Source organism: Gopherus flavomarginatus, chromosome 3, assembly GCF_025201925.1.
Source record: "Gopherus flavomarginatus isolate rGopFla2 chromosome 3, rGopFla2.mat.asm, whole genome shotgun sequence".
NCBI classification, from domain to species: Eukaryota; Metazoa; Chordata; order Testudines; family Testudinidae; genus Gopherus; species Gopherus flavomarginatus.
Window position 1 is genome coordinate 44,942,650 of NC_066619.1, and position 16,679 is coordinate 44,959,328.

The 16,679-nt window shown below is 44.3% G+C and overlaps 2 protein-coding genes across 2 annotated transcripts in view; both read right to left on the reverse strand.

Annotated features, from left to right (window-relative positions):
- The window catches only part of LOC127047924 (cardiomyopathy-associated protein 5-like), a 478,816-nt gene that overhangs the window by 248,663 nt on the left and 213,474 nt on the right, over window positions 1-16,679 (reverse strand). The window lies entirely within an intron of this gene.
- The window catches only part of THBS4 (thrombospondin 4), a 67,717-nt gene continuing 55,723 nt past the window's right edge, over window positions 4,686-16,679 (reverse strand). Inside the window, exons 16-22 of the mRNA XM_050946904.1 lie at window positions 15,143-15,336; window positions 13,596-13,774; window positions 13,194-13,242; window positions 12,887-13,083; window positions 11,984-12,156; window positions 7,714-7,853; window positions 4,686-4,856 (exon numbers count right to left, since the gene is read on the reverse strand). Coding sequence (XP_050802861.1) covers window positions 4,795-4,856; window positions 7,714-7,853; window positions 11,984-12,156; window positions 12,887-13,083; window positions 13,194-13,242; window positions 13,596-13,774; window positions 15,143-15,336 — 994 coding nt within the window. The 3' untranslated portion in view covers window positions 4,686-4,794. The remainder of the gene's footprint in view (window positions 4,857-7,713; window positions 7,854-11,983; window positions 12,157-12,886; window positions 13,084-13,193; window positions 13,243-13,595; window positions 13,775-15,142; window positions 15,337-16,679) is intronic.

Below are 16,679 nucleotides of genomic sequence, written 5' to 3' on the forward strand. Positions count from 1 at the left end.
GTAAATATAATACAAAAAGATGCAACTTTCCATTCTCTTGTGAAGAGAGATTGTGCCAAATATGGAGAGTAACTCAGTCTTTTAAGTGTAAAACAGGGATTCTAATTCTTCACTGCAAAATCTCAGTGCAGCCCTATCTCTGAATTTACTACTGCTATTTCCAGAATTCTGCACATTCCTATTAAAGGGAGATCCTGGCTGCTTTGGTTTGATGATTTGTACTTAATCTTCCTTGAAGGTCTGTGGGGAACTGAAGCTTCTGACATCTATTTGCATTGGTATTTTACCATTTGTCATGTTAATGAAAGAGTTAACAAATAACTTGTGGCACTGACCATGAGATCTTTGATCCTAGGGTAATCACATGGTGGCCATCTGAGAACGTGAAGTGCTTTCTGGGGGGTACTTTCATTTAAGTAGAATTTACCCTTGCAACACCCATGTGAGAAAAATGATTAGGCCAATTTTACAGATGTGGAACTGTAACTTGGTTTTTGACTTGCCAAAGGCATAGGACAGGAATACAGCTCAGATCTCCTGACTCATTCTGAGTTTTATCCACAGAACCATCCTTCGTCCTTTAAAACTGAAAGAAGGTTTCAGCATTTTCACTTTGATGCAAAGGTTGGAAGAATGAAGGTGGGGGAAATAATTCTGCTGCCGAAGTAGGAAAGTAAATTCTTCATTTGTCCTGCTGCACTTGCCCAACTTCATATCGGCCCCATGCTCCGTTTCACTTCTCAAGCCTGCAACGGTGCAGTCATAAAGTTCCCCTCTCATTTTTCTTCCCCAAATGAGCATGGGGTATAGCTGGCAAAATGCAGACAGGGTGATGCAAGTTTTTAAGTTGGTGTGTTAGTGCCCAAATAGCCAACCAAATCCCAGCAATCGGTGTCCGTAATACATCCTCCTGGTAGCTTCAGTTGTAGACTTTAATCTCCACGTCTCCTGTGAAAACTTTTGTGCAGTGTTGCTGATGCAGAATTCCTACCACATTCCACCCCTTTGACGGCAATGTTTCCATGGCTGTGTATATTCAAGTCTGGGTAGTTACATGGCCATGGATTTGAATCCTCAGATTTCTCTCAAGGGGAATAAAAGTCATCATCTGCATAGGTCTGTGAATTCATTAAGGAAGAGCATCTGTATGGACTTGAAGAGTAGACAGCCCTGCACTAGGTACCGTATGGCATGGGAGATAGCAGACTAGCCCCATTCTGAGGAAAATGCTATTGGTGTGCTAACTTTAGGCTACTAGGGGACAAATGTTCCTTGGTTAACTCTGACACCAATCCAGATAAATTTGGCCTGGTGGCAAATCTCAAAAGGTGATGGTATAAGCGCCAAAGCAGCTCAGTTGCTGTGTCCCCTGTGGCAGCATGGCGGGTGGCTGGACAGTCCTGTTCTCAAATGGCAGTCTGCCACAAATAGTGCAGGCATAAAATGCACTGCCAGAGGATGAAGCTGGCGCATCACTAGTGCTTAAGGCCAGCTGCCCTTTCCTCTCTCTCAGACACATCTCTTCAGCCTCTGACTCCCTGGCATAGCTCAGGAGTCCAACATAGCCAGTTGCTAGCTGCATCTCCCCAGATTGTGGGGTTGATGTTGAAAGTTTTCAAATCCTTCTTGCAAATGTCCTTGAACCTGAGCTTTAGTTGGCCCAGTAGCTTTGGCATTATAAGTTCTCCACATAGGAGATCCTTTGGAATGCATCCATGGGCCATCCAGTGCAGATGACCAAGTTAAGGGAGACATCTGTGTTTGTGTGTAGTGATTAGACTTGGCAATTTTGCTTTCTGAGGTGTCCGAAACTTTGTTTTTTCACAAGTGGAAGGTGTTTAGTTTTCCTTCATGCCTGCTGCAAATGGGCCAGGTCTCACCACCATACAGAAGCATGCTCAGAAGGCATAGCGGGTAGATCTGTATCCTGATGTTCAATGTTCGTTTCCTATAACTCCACATGTGCTTGGTCAGTTGACCAAATGTGGTAGCTGCTTTTCTGATGTGATGATTAAGTTAGTAATCTTGAGATAAGTTATCCTAGATCACAGAACTTTGTGCACAATTTTTAGCATGGTGTTAACTATTGACATCTCTGGTGCAGCAAACATGTCTTGTGCCATAAACGTTGTCTTCTTTAGATTATTAGTCCCAATTCATAACAAGTTGTGACAACACTACTTAAAAGTTGTTGAAGCACCTCTTCATTGTATGTGATGAGCCCTGTGGTGTTGGCAAAATAAAATAGTTCTCTTAGCAGCGGATGACTGACTTTGCTTTTTGCTCTAAAGCGTGCAATGCTGAAGTTTTCCATCTGCTCTTGGATGGAGATGTATGCCCTCGGTGCTAGATGAGAAGCATGCCAAAGCGACAGAGAAGAAAATTCCAAAGAAAATTGGTGCCAAAACATATCCCTGTTTGACACCACTGTGGATTAGACTAATCCCAGTCATACTGGACTGTAGCCTTCATGCCATCATAGAACGATTGAATCACAGTGAGGAGGATTGAGGTGGGGTGGGGGAACCAATTCTCGCTGACAATTGAAAAAGACCTTTCTTCTGCCCAGGTCAAAAGCTGTTGTAAGATCTACAAAGGCCACACAGAGAGGTTTTTCCTTGTTCTTGACGCTTTTCTTGCAGTTGCCTCAATACAAAGAGCATGTCGATAATAGATCTACTGGCATGGAGGCTGCACTGATTCTCTGCATAAACACGTTCAGGAAGAACTTGCAGTCTTTTGAGAAGGCCCTGTGTGAACACCTTGCCAGCAGCACTTAGAACTTATTCGGCAGTTATCCAATCACTCCAATTGCCTTTGTTTTTATATGTTTTGATGTTCATATCCTTTATGGCTTGTGGTACCCCATTTGACTGCCAGCAGGCAAGCAAGACATTGGGCTGATGCGTAAGCACAACCTGTCCCCATTTGTCTAATACCTTAGGGACCAGCCAGTTTCCAAAGTTTTCAGACAGGCTGCTGGGAGATGAGAGAGAGGCATTTTCAAACCTTTGGGAAACATGAGAGGACTCCTGAAAACTCCATACTCTCTGCCCCTTCCCTCCATCTATTGTTCATAAGATGGCTAATCTCCTTAACAGCCTTAATCACTCTCATTAGGAACCCACTGGAGGAGAGGAAAGGAGATGGTCCCATGTGGAGCTGTAGGAGTAAGACTATAAGGGTACGTCCAGACTACCCACCGTATCGGCGGGTAGCAATTGATTTTTTGGGGATCGATATATCACGTCTCATCTAGACACGATATATCGATTCCCTGAATGCGCTCCCATCAACTCCAGAACTCCACCGGAGTGAGTGGCGGTAGTGGAGTCGACACGGAGAGCCGCAGACGTCGATCCCGCGCTGTGAGGACCCAAGGTAAATCGATCTAAGATACTTCGACTTCAGCTACACTATTCACGTAGCTGAAGTTGCATATCTTAGATCAATCCCCCCCCCCCACCCCAGTGTAGACCAGCCCTGAGTAGCAGTGGGGAGCGAGGCACGGATCCTGGAAGGATGAAGGAATGGGAGGGTGGGGGGGCAGAGGAACAGAGACGATCTTTACTCCTCTTCTGTCCCTCAGTAAAGAGCCCAGAGGATGAATATCCTAGTCTTTAGTGCTTGCAGGGTTAAGTTTTGCTAAGAAATATGAACGCCTTGTTTTCTTTTCCCTCCAGTGGAATGGATCCTAGCCAAGAGAATGACCCAAGATTTTAATAGGATTCTTCCTACAAGAGTGGGAAGGGGTGTATGGATTTTTCGGGTATAGCATTCAGAGGAAGAGTGAGAAACCCGTGACCATGCCTTCAGCCACCTTGTGGTTTAGGCTTATACCCCTCACAAAGGAGAAATCTTTAGTATCTGTAGAAATTTTCACTGGAGTGTATGGATTAAATGCTGCCATCTTGTGGGCAGTTAAAATAAATTCCTATCTGCACTAGGAATTTCTCTTCATGCTGCTGTTTTGAAGATTTTTCCAAAGTGACTCAAATAGGCCAGCACAGCAACTTTAAGAACAGACCATTCTACATGCTGATTTGTACTCTGAACAGACACAGACAATCGTGAATGTTTAACTACATAAATTACTTCCACACATGGAGCATGCAACTGAGAGGGTCTGTGATTAACACTGCTTGCCAGGAACCTTGGAGAACTGAAGAGCTAGAGCCTGAAGCCAAGCCCCACAGTTTGCGGAATTAGTTTCAGACATTTCTGTGGATAGAAGCTGGCTTTTCATGGATGAAATTAGAAGGAAAAGTTAGACTAAATCAGGAACAATTCTCAGAGTAGCCCATTAGGGAGTGGTCTGGAATAGTCCATGAGAAAGGGTGGGACCCGATCCTTTCTCACTGAAGACACAAAAAACTAGACTGGAAAAGAGCGTGAGAAGAGCTACCCATGGGGAACATACCTCCTGTGACAGGACCATAGACTAGATGACCTAAGAGTTTGCTTCCAACTTGGACTTCTACAACTCTGAGACCCACTGATCATTTCATGCTGGTTGCATTCTTTTTTTTATGTGTGCGTGCAAGCAAAGTAGTGCCTCCCAGTTCATAGCCAAGCGTTTTTACATTAAACTCCATGAGGCAGCGTGCCAAGCAATTTCCAAAGACAGGGAAGCCCCAGCCTATTTTATCTACTTTTTATTTTCATATTTACATTAAAAGTCTGCAGTTATATCAGCCACAGGAGCTGCAGTGTGCACTCTTACAAAAAAAATCATAGCAGGATTGAAAGTATTGCTTTACTGTTTGAAATAGCAAGATCAGTTTGCTTTCTGTGTTAAATATCTCCAACTCCAAGCTGCTGAGCTTGAAATTCCCGAAAGTCCTCTGGGATGGTGTCTGAAAACAAGAAAATATGCAAAGGTTAGTCTTCTTCCTATGTAGCTGATGAGTGTTTAGGACTAGAGCAATGTGGCTAATTGGGCATGAATAACTAATTGGCTAAATGATGCCTCCTTTTCTAATCAGAATTGCCTCTAAGCAGAAATGTGGAAGTTCCAAGCTGAATTTTTGATTTGCTGAATCATTTCTGTGAATAACTTTTTTGAGTTGCAGATCATTCAAGAATTGGGCACAGTTTCTCTCTGCACTGTGTGGTTGTGTAACAAACCACAGCAGGGAAAATAGTGAATTTTATAACTGAACAAGCAACTCATAATTTGCTGCCTGTGATGATTCAAGCTGAAGGTATTTGTGGGCTAATAAAGGCTGAGTGGTCAAATGCTTTGCTGCTAGGGAACACGAAAGAGCTGGCTGTGGGAATGGGGTGGAACCAAAATACTCTCTCAAATTCAGCAGAACATTCACAAGCAGGTTTTTTTCCTACTCTTTGCCCAGCTATCTTTAGAGTGTCATGAAGAATCTATCTCCTGGTTTTAAATACCATGCAGGATTTATCAGTCTGCAGCTAAAAGTCCTTGAAGCTGACAGTGTCAATTTCAAAATCACATTTGTCTGAAAACGTCCTATTACAAACTGCACCTGAAGGACTGAACAGAAAGAGACAAGAAGGAAAATATTTTTTGTGTTTACTCTGTGCCTTTGTCAGAACTTTGCACATTCAGCTGCACTACTTCCTGCCTACAGCCAGCCAGCGTCACCTGTTGGGGGGGCTTTTCACACAGCTACAGGCAAGGGAACCATTAAAACAATAATAAAATATTTAAAAACTGGCAGGTCAATGTTGCCAAAATGACTGTAGTTCATTTGGTTGGAAATTGACTAGTTTCAAGTGAACAGTGTCCCATTAAACCTTTGTGCCAAATCCCTTGGCTTCTAACCTGAAGCTCCTGGGAGCAGGTGCAAAAGCCTCCGAGGCAGATAGCTGAATGAACAGTCTGAGGCACTCAGCTGTATGGGGCTTCAGACCCATGCCCTGACCTAAGCCAGACACGTGTTCCACTCGGACCCAGTAACGCCAGCCTTAAGCCTTCAAAAATCATGAGTCAATCACAAATTTGGCTCAAGGATCAGTGAGATTAAAAGGGGGGGGGAGGCTTTTATTTGCCACGTGTATTTTAAAATGTTTAGGATTCACTTGGATCACGGGTTCAAGCTTTTCTCTGAAATGGTGAGGGCTAGAGAGAAACTTTTTTTAAAATGAAAGCTGAGATCATTTGACTCCAGCAACTGGAGCATGAAGAAAACGTGAGACGAGTGTTACAATTGTGAGAGTTGGCAGCGCTGCTATTTCCATAAGGTAAGGTACTGCTGAATAGGTGGCAATAGTGCTTTTGCTATGGAAGAGTCAGTGATGTAGCTTAGGAAGCAGGGCTGTTGCCAAGCAGAGCCTGTCAGTTTTGAACCTTTTTTCTACACGTGCTAAAGTGGGGGGGGTGTGTGGAGAGGGGTGGGGGGGAGATACTTTGTGGAAAATCAAATTTCCAATCTTAAGACCTCTTGTCACTTCATAAAGTGCCAATTACACTTGTCACCCCTGGTCTTTCTTTCGCTTGAATCACATTTCTGAGCACAGCAATTTGCTTTGTCATTGAAACTAAAGGCAGAGCCTTTGCAGCACAGGCCAGCAGCTCTGAGAGCCTGCTTCACCTATTCTAAGCTGGCAACTCTCATTAAACATGCAACATGTCACCTTTGGACTAGTTCTGGGCCGGAGATTTGGATTTAAATGTTTAATTCCAACAAATGTAAGTTACTAGCTCAGTCAGTATTTGCTCACTGCAATATTGGCTAACTGGCTTTGCTTCAGTACTTGGGTGGACTATAATGGCATTAAACAGGGGACTGTTTGGTCAGGCAGGGGTTGAGTCTGAGAAGAGAGAAGTAATTGTGTTCCGCTTCTATAAGACTGATGAGTTGATGTGACAGAAATAGCCCCACGTGAACAATTCCTTCAGAAGAATTTCATACAATAAGGAAAAAGTGTGCTCGTTATTTAAAGGGGAAGCACAGTTGTGTACACGAAGTACATGGGAGCACCAGGGCAGTGTGGTAGTATAGGCGAGGTGGGGGGCGACAGCCCAGGAATGTGTGTATTGCATCACTGTTTTAAAATTAATTCAGAGATTTTCATGCTGACTCACTACATTAGAGCTCTGAGTTCAGCTAGAAGGAGCCCTGGCCAAAACTGAAGAGGCATTAAATGTCTAAAGTCTGTCTGCACGAGGATGCCTTCTCAGCTGTGGTGCCAGGCATCATGCAGAGGAAGCTCATAGCAACAACTGTAACCGTAAAGACCGGTATAAGAAACTGCCTTCCATTAACTGAGTCGAGCAGCAGCAGTTTGGCTGGAGTGTGGGTTGGCTAACATCCTATACAGTGGATGTATTGGTGCAGGCGATGGGTGCTATGGGACATCATATCTAATTCACTGAGGACAAAGCCACACTTGCTGTATGGTTAACTTTAAGGTGTTGTCCATTTGGTCTTTTAGTAACATTTCTAACGGCACCTACTTCGTGTAGTTAGCATGCTCCATACAAGGGCACAACTGTGCTGACAGATTACATGTATATTGCAGATCAGGAGCAACAGAGCAGCTGAGCTGCTCATTCTACCTCTGGTGAGACGTGACCCATACTAAGATAGGCCACGTCAGGCACAATGGTTCACAAATTCATTTGTTGGTGAAGGCTGCAAAGTGGTTAATAAAAAAAACAAACCCCAAACTACTTATTCTCTAGTACAGTAGGTCATTTGATAATCACGAGCTGAGTCGCTCTAAGAGAAATGTTACCATTGCAGCGATATTTCAGGTTGGACCAAATAATGTTTTCCTGAGAGAAGCAGAAAACACCAAGTCTTCCTCCACGCATGGTAGTGTCTACAGTTACTCCAGAATCTGCCACCAGTTGAGAACCTTCATAAAATCTTGCCCTTCAGAATAAAACAAACGCAACCTGTTAGCTCTCAAATAGCCACAGTTGCTTTGCAAAAGGGTTTATAATATCTATCTTTAGTCTACCTTGTGACAAGCTCATTAGACTAGTCTCTGGACCATACCACCATAAGCTTGAAAAGAAACCAGGGTAATAACCCTTAGCTGTGACAGGGCTGTGTCAGTGGGGTAGAGAAGGGGCAGAGTTGCTCCAAATTAGGCTAGTTTCTAACAGCTGAGTAGGAGGCCTTACACTAGCTGGGGATCCCTAAAGCACAGTATGTTCTGACCACAGCAGGGCAAGCGTTTTTGGTTTTGTGCAATTAGAAAATTGGCAACCCTACATGCCCACTCTCATCCCAGCATGCTCCCCACACCAGGGGAGTCAGTCGGCTATGCTAGCTCCATACCAACTACACCAAATGTTCAGCTGTGTACTTACCTGTGAATATCAGTATTTATTATTCTTAATCAGGATCAGGGCTCCATGGTGTTAGGAGCTGTACAAACACATATGGAAATACAGACACCTTCCCCAAGAGTTTCCTTGTTATAAAACCATTATAAAAAGAAATCATTTACCATCCTTGATTTTTGTTTATTCGGGTGTTTCAAAAATAGCACAGCTGGTGAATTTAGTCAGCCAACTCTCCTGGGCTATTTTGGCTTTTGAACCTATTCCTAGGCCTTGCTGAAGTCTCCAAGAAATGTGTGGTGCTATATATTCCACAGGGCTGCTATATTTAGTCATAACATACTGTAGTGAGTTATGGCCCGAGCGTTGACTCAGACTTCCACTTTTGGTTCTGAAGGCCCTTGTTCTCAAAGGATTAAATAAGACTCACTTTATCCACTTCTTTGGTTTCTGAGGATTTTTAACTGGAGTTACTAAAAAGAGAGTGTGTGGCTGTATACGCAGCACATGCTGAAAGGCAGGGAGCTGCAAAAATTGTGATTAATGTTGAAGTTTATTAAATCCTTTGTCCAATTCAACCTACTTGAAAAAGAGTGTAAATACGCAACTGGTTTGATGGGGCCGTGTGCACTTAGAGATTTTTTCATATAATACTTTTAGAGCCTATTCCCATTGACTTGAATGTTCCAAGATCAAGGCCCTGATTCTGAATGATGTTTTCTTGTTAAAATGCTTTCTCATTTTTGTCGCTTTGCCCTTCTTAAATATTAACAAAATAGAATGCCCTGTTTCTTTAGGAGACCTACACCTCTCCATGGATGTCAGCCAAAGACCAACATCACTCAAATCACATCTGTAAATCCAGATCTACTGAAAAACAGATTAAAAATCAGGAGCAATTTGTAAAGGCTTCTCACTGAGTGAATCATAGGGCATGGCTACACTTGCAGATGTAGATTGTTTGAGTTAAACCTGCCTTTGTAGAGCGCAGTAGGGAAAGCGCTGCAGTCTGGCCACACTGATAGCTTCAAGCACACTGGCATGGCCATATTTGCAGCACTTGCAGTGGCATTGGGAGTGGTGCAATATGGGCAGCTATCCCAGCATGTAAGTGACTGCAATGTGCTTTTAAAATGGGAAGGGTGGGGTGGAGTGTGACAGGGAGTGTGTTGTGTGTTTGTGGAGGGAGAGAGATGGGTTTTGTGGGGGCTGAGAGCATGTCAGCATGCTGTCTTGTAAGTTCAGACAGCAGCAGACCTCCTCCCCCCCCCCGCCTCTCTTGCTCACACACAGCATTCCACAGTAATGAGTTGCATGACGGCTGTCAGAAACAGAGCTTTGAAAGGGCATTTCCACATTCCTACAGGAGTTCAGAACAATGCCAAGGGTGGCCATTTGACTTAAGGGGATTATGGGACGTTTCCGGAGGCTGATCAGAGCGCAGTAATGCAACAGCTCGTCCACACTGGTGTTGCAGCACTCCAGCAGGGGCGCAAAGGTTATTCCACTTGCCGAGGTGGACTACCAGCAGCACTGTAGCCGCGGAGTCAAAGTGCTCTACGTGCCTTGCCAGCATGGACGGGGAGTGAGTTAGTGCACCTGGGGCTCCTTTATTGCGCTGTAACTCACAAGTGTAGCCAAACCCATAGTCTTATAGCTGGATCAACATCTCGTTTGCCTTTTAATACTTAAATAGACGACTGCAGTAATGGCCTCACTACTTTCGGACTTTGTTCAAAGAGTGTGAATTCCACCATCATGACTACTTGTCTTGCCCCTGGCAATTTGTAAACATCATAGGGACAAGAAGAACTTCTATGCTAAGGGTATGTCTACATCTACAATTTTGCAGCGCTGGTTGTTACAGCTGTATTAGTACAGCTGTATAGGGCCAGCGCTGCAGAGTGGCCACACTTACAGCAACCAGCGCTGCAAGTGGTGTTAGATGTGGCCACATTACAGCGCTGTTGGGCGGCTTCAAGGGGGGTTCGGGGAACGCGAGAGCAAACTGGGGAAGGAGACCAGCTTCGCCGCGGTTTGCTCTCGCGTTCCCCGAACCCCCCTGCAAACCGCAGGGAAGGAGACCTGCTTGCTCGGGGGTTCGGGGAACGCGAGAGCAAACCGGGGAAAGAGACCAGCTTCGCCGCGGTTTGCTCTCGCGTTCCCCGAACCCCCCTGCAAACCGCAGGGAAGGAGACCTGCTTGCTCGGGGGTTCGGGGAACGCGAGAGCAAACCGGGGAAGGAGACCAGCTTCGCCGCGGTTTGCTCTCGTGTTCCCCGAACCCCCCTGCAAACCGCAGGAAAGGAGACCTGCTTGCTCGGGGGTTCGGGGAACGCGAGAGCAAACCGGGGAAGGAGACCAGCTTCGCCGCGGTTTGCTCTCGCGTTCCCCGAACCACCCTGCAAACCGCAGGGAAGGAGACCTGCTTGCACGGGGGTTCGGGGAACGCGAGAGCAAACTGGGGAAGGAGACCAGCTTCGCCGCGGTTTGCTCTCGCGTTCCCCGAACCCCCCTGCAAACCGCAGGGAAGACCTGCTTGCTCGGGGGTTCGGGGAACACGAGAGCAAACCGGGGAAGGAGACCAGCTTCGCCGCGGTTTGCTCTCGCGTTCCCCAAACCCCCCTGCAAACCGCAGGGAAGACCTGCTTGTTCGGGGAACGCGAGAGCAAACCGGGGAAGGAGACCAGCTTCGCCGCGGTTTGCTCTCGCGTTCCCCGAACCACCCTGCAAACCGCAGGGAAGGAGACCTGCTTGCTCGGGGTTCGGGGAACGCGAGAGCAAACCGGGGAAGGAGACCAGCTTGATTACCAGAGGCTTCCTCAGGTATGCTGGGATACCTGCTTATTCCACGGAGGTCAAGAAAAGCGCTGGTAAGTGTCTACACTTGATTACCAGCGCTGGATCACCAGCGCTGGATCCTCTACACCCGAGACAAAACGGGAGTACGGCCAGCGCTGCAAACAGGGAGTTGCAGCGCTGGTGATGCCCTGCAGATGTGTACACCTCCTAAGTTGCAGCGCTGTAACCCCCTCACCAGCGCTGCAACTTTGTGATGTAGACAAGCCCTAACATACACTCAGAGAACATATTGAGGTCATATCTCATATAGACAAGGTTACCTGAAAAAGAGCTCTGTATGTAAGCTCAAAAGCTTATCTCTCTCACAAGCAGAAGTAGGTCAAATAAAAACTATTACTTCAGCCACCTTCTCTCTAATATCTTGGGACCAGCACAGCTACACCACACTGTTTGCATCATGGATATATATCTCATCTCATGCTAATTACTGATAATGTTCTGTTTTACTATCTTTACAATTTCTATGTGGCCAGCTTTGGTTGATTAATTCTGTTACTTGTTACACTGGTGTTATGGATAAATTATCACAGTTTATTTTTACATATTCCAAGGGATCAACATTAAGGAATATTCATACAAATGTCAAATATCTGTGAAATGTTAAGATTTGAATGTGTTTCTAGAAGTGATGTCACTGGTATTTTCAAAATCTTTTAAAGCACAACCAGGCACAATAGCAGTGTCTGTCTTTAGCAGCTACAAAGCCCAGAGACATTTGACAATATTTGTCATTATATGGGGTTTGGTTTTTCTAAAAAACAAAACCACCCCACACTAAATAGAATTTCACAAATCTAAAAAAAACAGTCACTCCCGTTTAGCTCTACAAAGGTTTAAACAAGCCAGTCCCTACCTGATGTATCCAACCTGGGGTCTGTGCTGCAAGAACCAGCGATAAGAGACTTTATCTTTCCAACCTACATTTCTGGGGTCTTTCCATAGCAGTCTGACTTGGTCATTGGTGTCCCCAGTATGCCAGAGTGAATTCCTGAGGTGTTCACCAGGGCCAGTCTTAGATTTAACAGCCTAGACAAAATGGCATAGTTTAGAAAGTGAACAAAGAGAATTTTCCCTTTAAGCGTTAGACCAGGAGCTCTCACTTTTCCTAGAGAGATCACATCTTACCAAAGGGCTTGCCTTGTGCACACCTCCCCTCCCCAGACATGAGCTCATGACATCCTTGGGCCAATTATAGCAACTGCTTACAAGGAGAAATAAAAGAATTTAATGTTTGCTGTCTTTTCATTTAGCAGCTAGGAACAAGGAGAAGCCAGCAGCATGTGATCAGAAGGTCTCAATGGGCTACTATTGAGTGTGCCATGGACCACATTTGGGGAAGTTCTGGTTTAGACAAACACACGACCTCTTTGAAATTGTCACTTTAGGCATCACCAGTGAATTGAAGGAGATCTGTGTCCAGGTTTGATTTTAATGTATTTATTCTAATTTAAAAGGCCCATTTCAACTCTAGGTCAACTAATGAAAGCTGCCTTATTCATTTTTAATGAGCATTGACTGGCACGCAAATTTTGGTGGATTCAGCTTATCCTCTGCATTTCCATATACTTATTAAAGTGATGCACATACATAAGGTACCACTCTGACATTAAATTAACCTTTCCTTTAGGAAAGAGCTGGTGGTCCCCCAGCAATGGTGTGAGAACAGCATAGGCATTATATGGCCATGTATGCTTGGGTAGTCATTACACAGAGAACGCTGAGCCACCAGATTTGATGATGATACTTAGCTCAATACCTTAAGCTGAATGCCAGGCTCTGCAACAGCTCTGAATGGAGTTGCTTGCCAATAAGTCTGTTCTGTCTGCTTCCACATTACCACATAAAAACTGGAACTGTCTTGGTAACCAAAAATAAAGCCAGCATAGTCATCATCTGTCACCGTGTTCACATGAAAGGTGCCTTCAAAGTCAACCCCATTGAAAGCTGTGTAACCTAGGAGCAATGGATATACACTATGTTAAGACCAATAGTTGGCAGAAAACTTGACCACATGCCAAAAGCTTTTCTATTGCAAAACATGAGTACAAAAAAGGCGTCCATACCAACTGCGAGGCCAGGATCACTGTTCATGGTCTGTACAATCTCCATACCCTGAGAGGGGAAATTAATTACGTTATTGATGCATGATAAACAATAGGGTGATGCTGCAATTACTACAATGAGACATCCCAAAGCAGTACATTGGCCTCATGCTGGCCCTCTGTGCAGCAGGGAAGTTCTCCCAGAATGAGCTTTCTGTGTCTGTAATTATTTTAGCCCATGTGTTAGAATGTGTAACTTCAAACTTAGTTGCACACTTTTTCAAAAATACCCTTTCCAAGTATCAGTTGATTTTCATTTCTTTGCTAAAGCATTACAGATTCTGATAAGTTCAGCACAGGTTTTTTATTTTGTTTTGTAATGATTTGTTTCTGGCAGCTAAATGCTGTTGAATATATTTTTACCTGGTTCAGAACCACCCAGTTAGGATCAATCTGAGCATCACCTTCAGGATCCAGAACCACAGTTTGATAAGCCCTGAAATCTGTCAGGGTAATCTCAGCATTCTCAGGGCAAATATCAATTCGATCAATTACTGTGTCCTGGTCAAAATCCGATTCACATATGTCACCAACTCCATCACCTGAATGCATCAATTAAACAAAAGGGGATTTATTTACAATGCAGCTACAGTCACCTTAGTCTTTACCACTGGAACAAACTACTGAAAGAAGCGGTTGATTCTCCATCTCTAGATGTCTTAAAATCAAGACTGGTTGCCTTTCTGGAAGATATGCTTTAGCCAAACACAAGTTGTTGATCTAAGAGTGGCAAAGGAACCTACACAAAGGGCTTGAAATTTACAGCAAATTTGACATGTGCAACAGGTGTTTTATTAGGATTTAACAAACACACCATTAGCTGTACTCTGATCTGACATGGCTAACAGATCAAGCAAAATTCAGAATACAAGTGTATAGCACTTTTGTTGGACTAAAATTAATACCACATAATGACACACAAAATAATGGTTTTTTTGCCACCTTTAAGCAAAGATTTGAAAGCAGAGTTCCACACTGAGTTCTCAAATGACCAAGACACCATTGTTTTTAGAAATATTTTTAAGTTAAGCATAAAAATGCAAATATCCAAATTAACAAATAAAGTATATTCTGTGATGCATTCTCCTTGCTTTGTAAATTGTTTAGTCATTTGCTTGTTTGCAAGATTTAGTAAGGTGCAATGGGGACCCTCAATCACTAACGTGAAGTATTGAGATTTTACAGTATTGGCTTGTTTTTTAAGATAGTTTTGTATCATTGTTCTGGTGACAACTGAAAAATCTTCCAGGGATATTTTACAAGTTAGTTAGTTTAAGAAAAACAGACAGATAGATGATTTTACTGTTTTGTGCTGAGTCACAGGGATCCTAATGTGAGTCTGTCTTTCATATCTGAATAAATTTGGTGAATTCACATTGTTCATGAAAGTGAGAGCCAAGGGCCAAATTCTAGCTTCTGCTAGCACCTCTATGCCATTCCAGCAGCATGAAAGGCATTAGGTGCCCCCTGAGGGAATTCCTCAATGGTAGGGGCATGCTGGGGCAAGAAGGCGGGTGTCAAAGGTGTGACGGCAGCAGCTCACAGGCAGCCAAGGAAGGCTTCTGTAAGTCAGAGTGGTCCCTGGGCTGCCCAGACCCCAGAGTAGCCTACAATCTGGGGTGTCCCAAGATGGCTTAAAGCCTCTCCCCACCCCAGCTGTGCCTCCTTGAGAGATGCAGCACAGAATCTGGCCCAGAGTATGGGATAGAGCCATTGGCTGCTGCTACTTGTAATATGTATCAGTCCTGACTTGTAAGTAACAGGGCTCTCTCCTGTATAAAAGAGAAATCAGCCTTTAGATTTTGGACAACGGGCCTATGTGAACTTGGTTCCCCTTGGTGAGAATATGCTGCCTTACAGTAAGTGTACTGCATGTTCACTAACTGCATAGGTGGGTAGAACAGACTTACTGTTGTCATCTTCCTGTCCTGGGTTGGGAACCAGTCTGCAGTTATCAGGGCCCGGGGGCGTGAGGTCTGGAATCCCATCATTATCATCATCATCGTCACACTCATCACCCAGCCCATCCTTATCACTGTCCAGCTGGGAGCTGTTAATGACTGTGGGACAGTTGTCTGTGCTGTCCTGGTGTCCATCTCCATCACTATGAATTCAAACAAAACAATAAACCACACACACACACAAACATTCCTCCCCCTCCCCCGCAAAGAATCAGTTCTTGTCCCCAGACTAGAGCACAAAACCAAGCAATCATGAAATACAAAGCCTTTCATGGTGACAGGTTTCAGAGTGGTAGCTGTGTTACTCTGCAAATCAGCAAAAACAACGAGTCCTCATAGCACCTTAGAGACTAACAAATTTATTTGGGCATAAGCTTTCATGGGCTAGATCTGATGAAGTGGGTTCTAGCCCACAAAAGCTTATGCCCAAATACATTTGTTAGTCTCTAAGGTGCCACAAGGGCGCCTCGTAGTTTTTGATGAAATACAAAGTACAGTTGATGCCACCAGATGGATCCTGATGCCAGCATGTAATGAAAGGAAAACTCTCACCAGGACCATGAAATGGGATATCTGGGACAGTGAAACTTGCTCATAGTTAATCTGGTTATAGTGAAGCTTCAGTTTTTGAATGTGAGGACACTGAGAACAGGAGGTGGTTATCTGCCTGGCTTCTCCTTGCCATGGTTTAGCAACACTGCTTTTCGACAAACATTTTGAGGTATCTAAATTAAACATCATGTTGTACCAGTGTGTCCTGGGGTTCCTGATGGACCATGGTACTCAGCACTGACAGGTTTTTTGGGGAAATGTCCATACAGCAGCAGCTCTAAATTGAAGCCCAGCTAAACTGATATAGCTGCATCACTAGTGGTTAGGCTTGGCGAGATTTGATTTTTTTTTAAATTAGTGTTTATTTTTAAGCCTTTTCTAAATTTTAATCCATTTAAATGTACGCTGTTGTGCCAAATTATGGGGAGGAGGCTGCATTCTCCAGGCAAAGCAGAGACTCCCCCCCCATACCTGACCCTGGCAGTGTCCTTGCCTCAGAGGCTCCCTCTTCTTAAAATTAACACATGTAAATCATGGGGGTTGGGGGAGGAGGGAGAGGGGAAGCAGAGGAACTGCCTTCCAGCCATATCTAAATGGCACCAGCTTCAGCTCAGCTAATGCCCATATTACAACATGAGCTATACAAATGGAGGTGGGACTCTACTAAAGTTCTCAAGCAGCATTTAATCTGACTTTCCTTATCTGTAAATTGCTATTGTTATAGATGGAAATATTTTGTGTGCGTTCGGTGAAATCAACATTTACCAATCTTTACCAATAAAAATCTAGTCCTTCCAAACCTACTTGTGGCTTCCTGACTGTGGTGTAGTGAAATCACCATAAGATACAATGGCTCCGTCAGACTCCTTCTGAAAACCTTACCTCAGGTGCAGCAACCAATCTGTATAACCCATGCTGGTGAAGCACCTGGGGC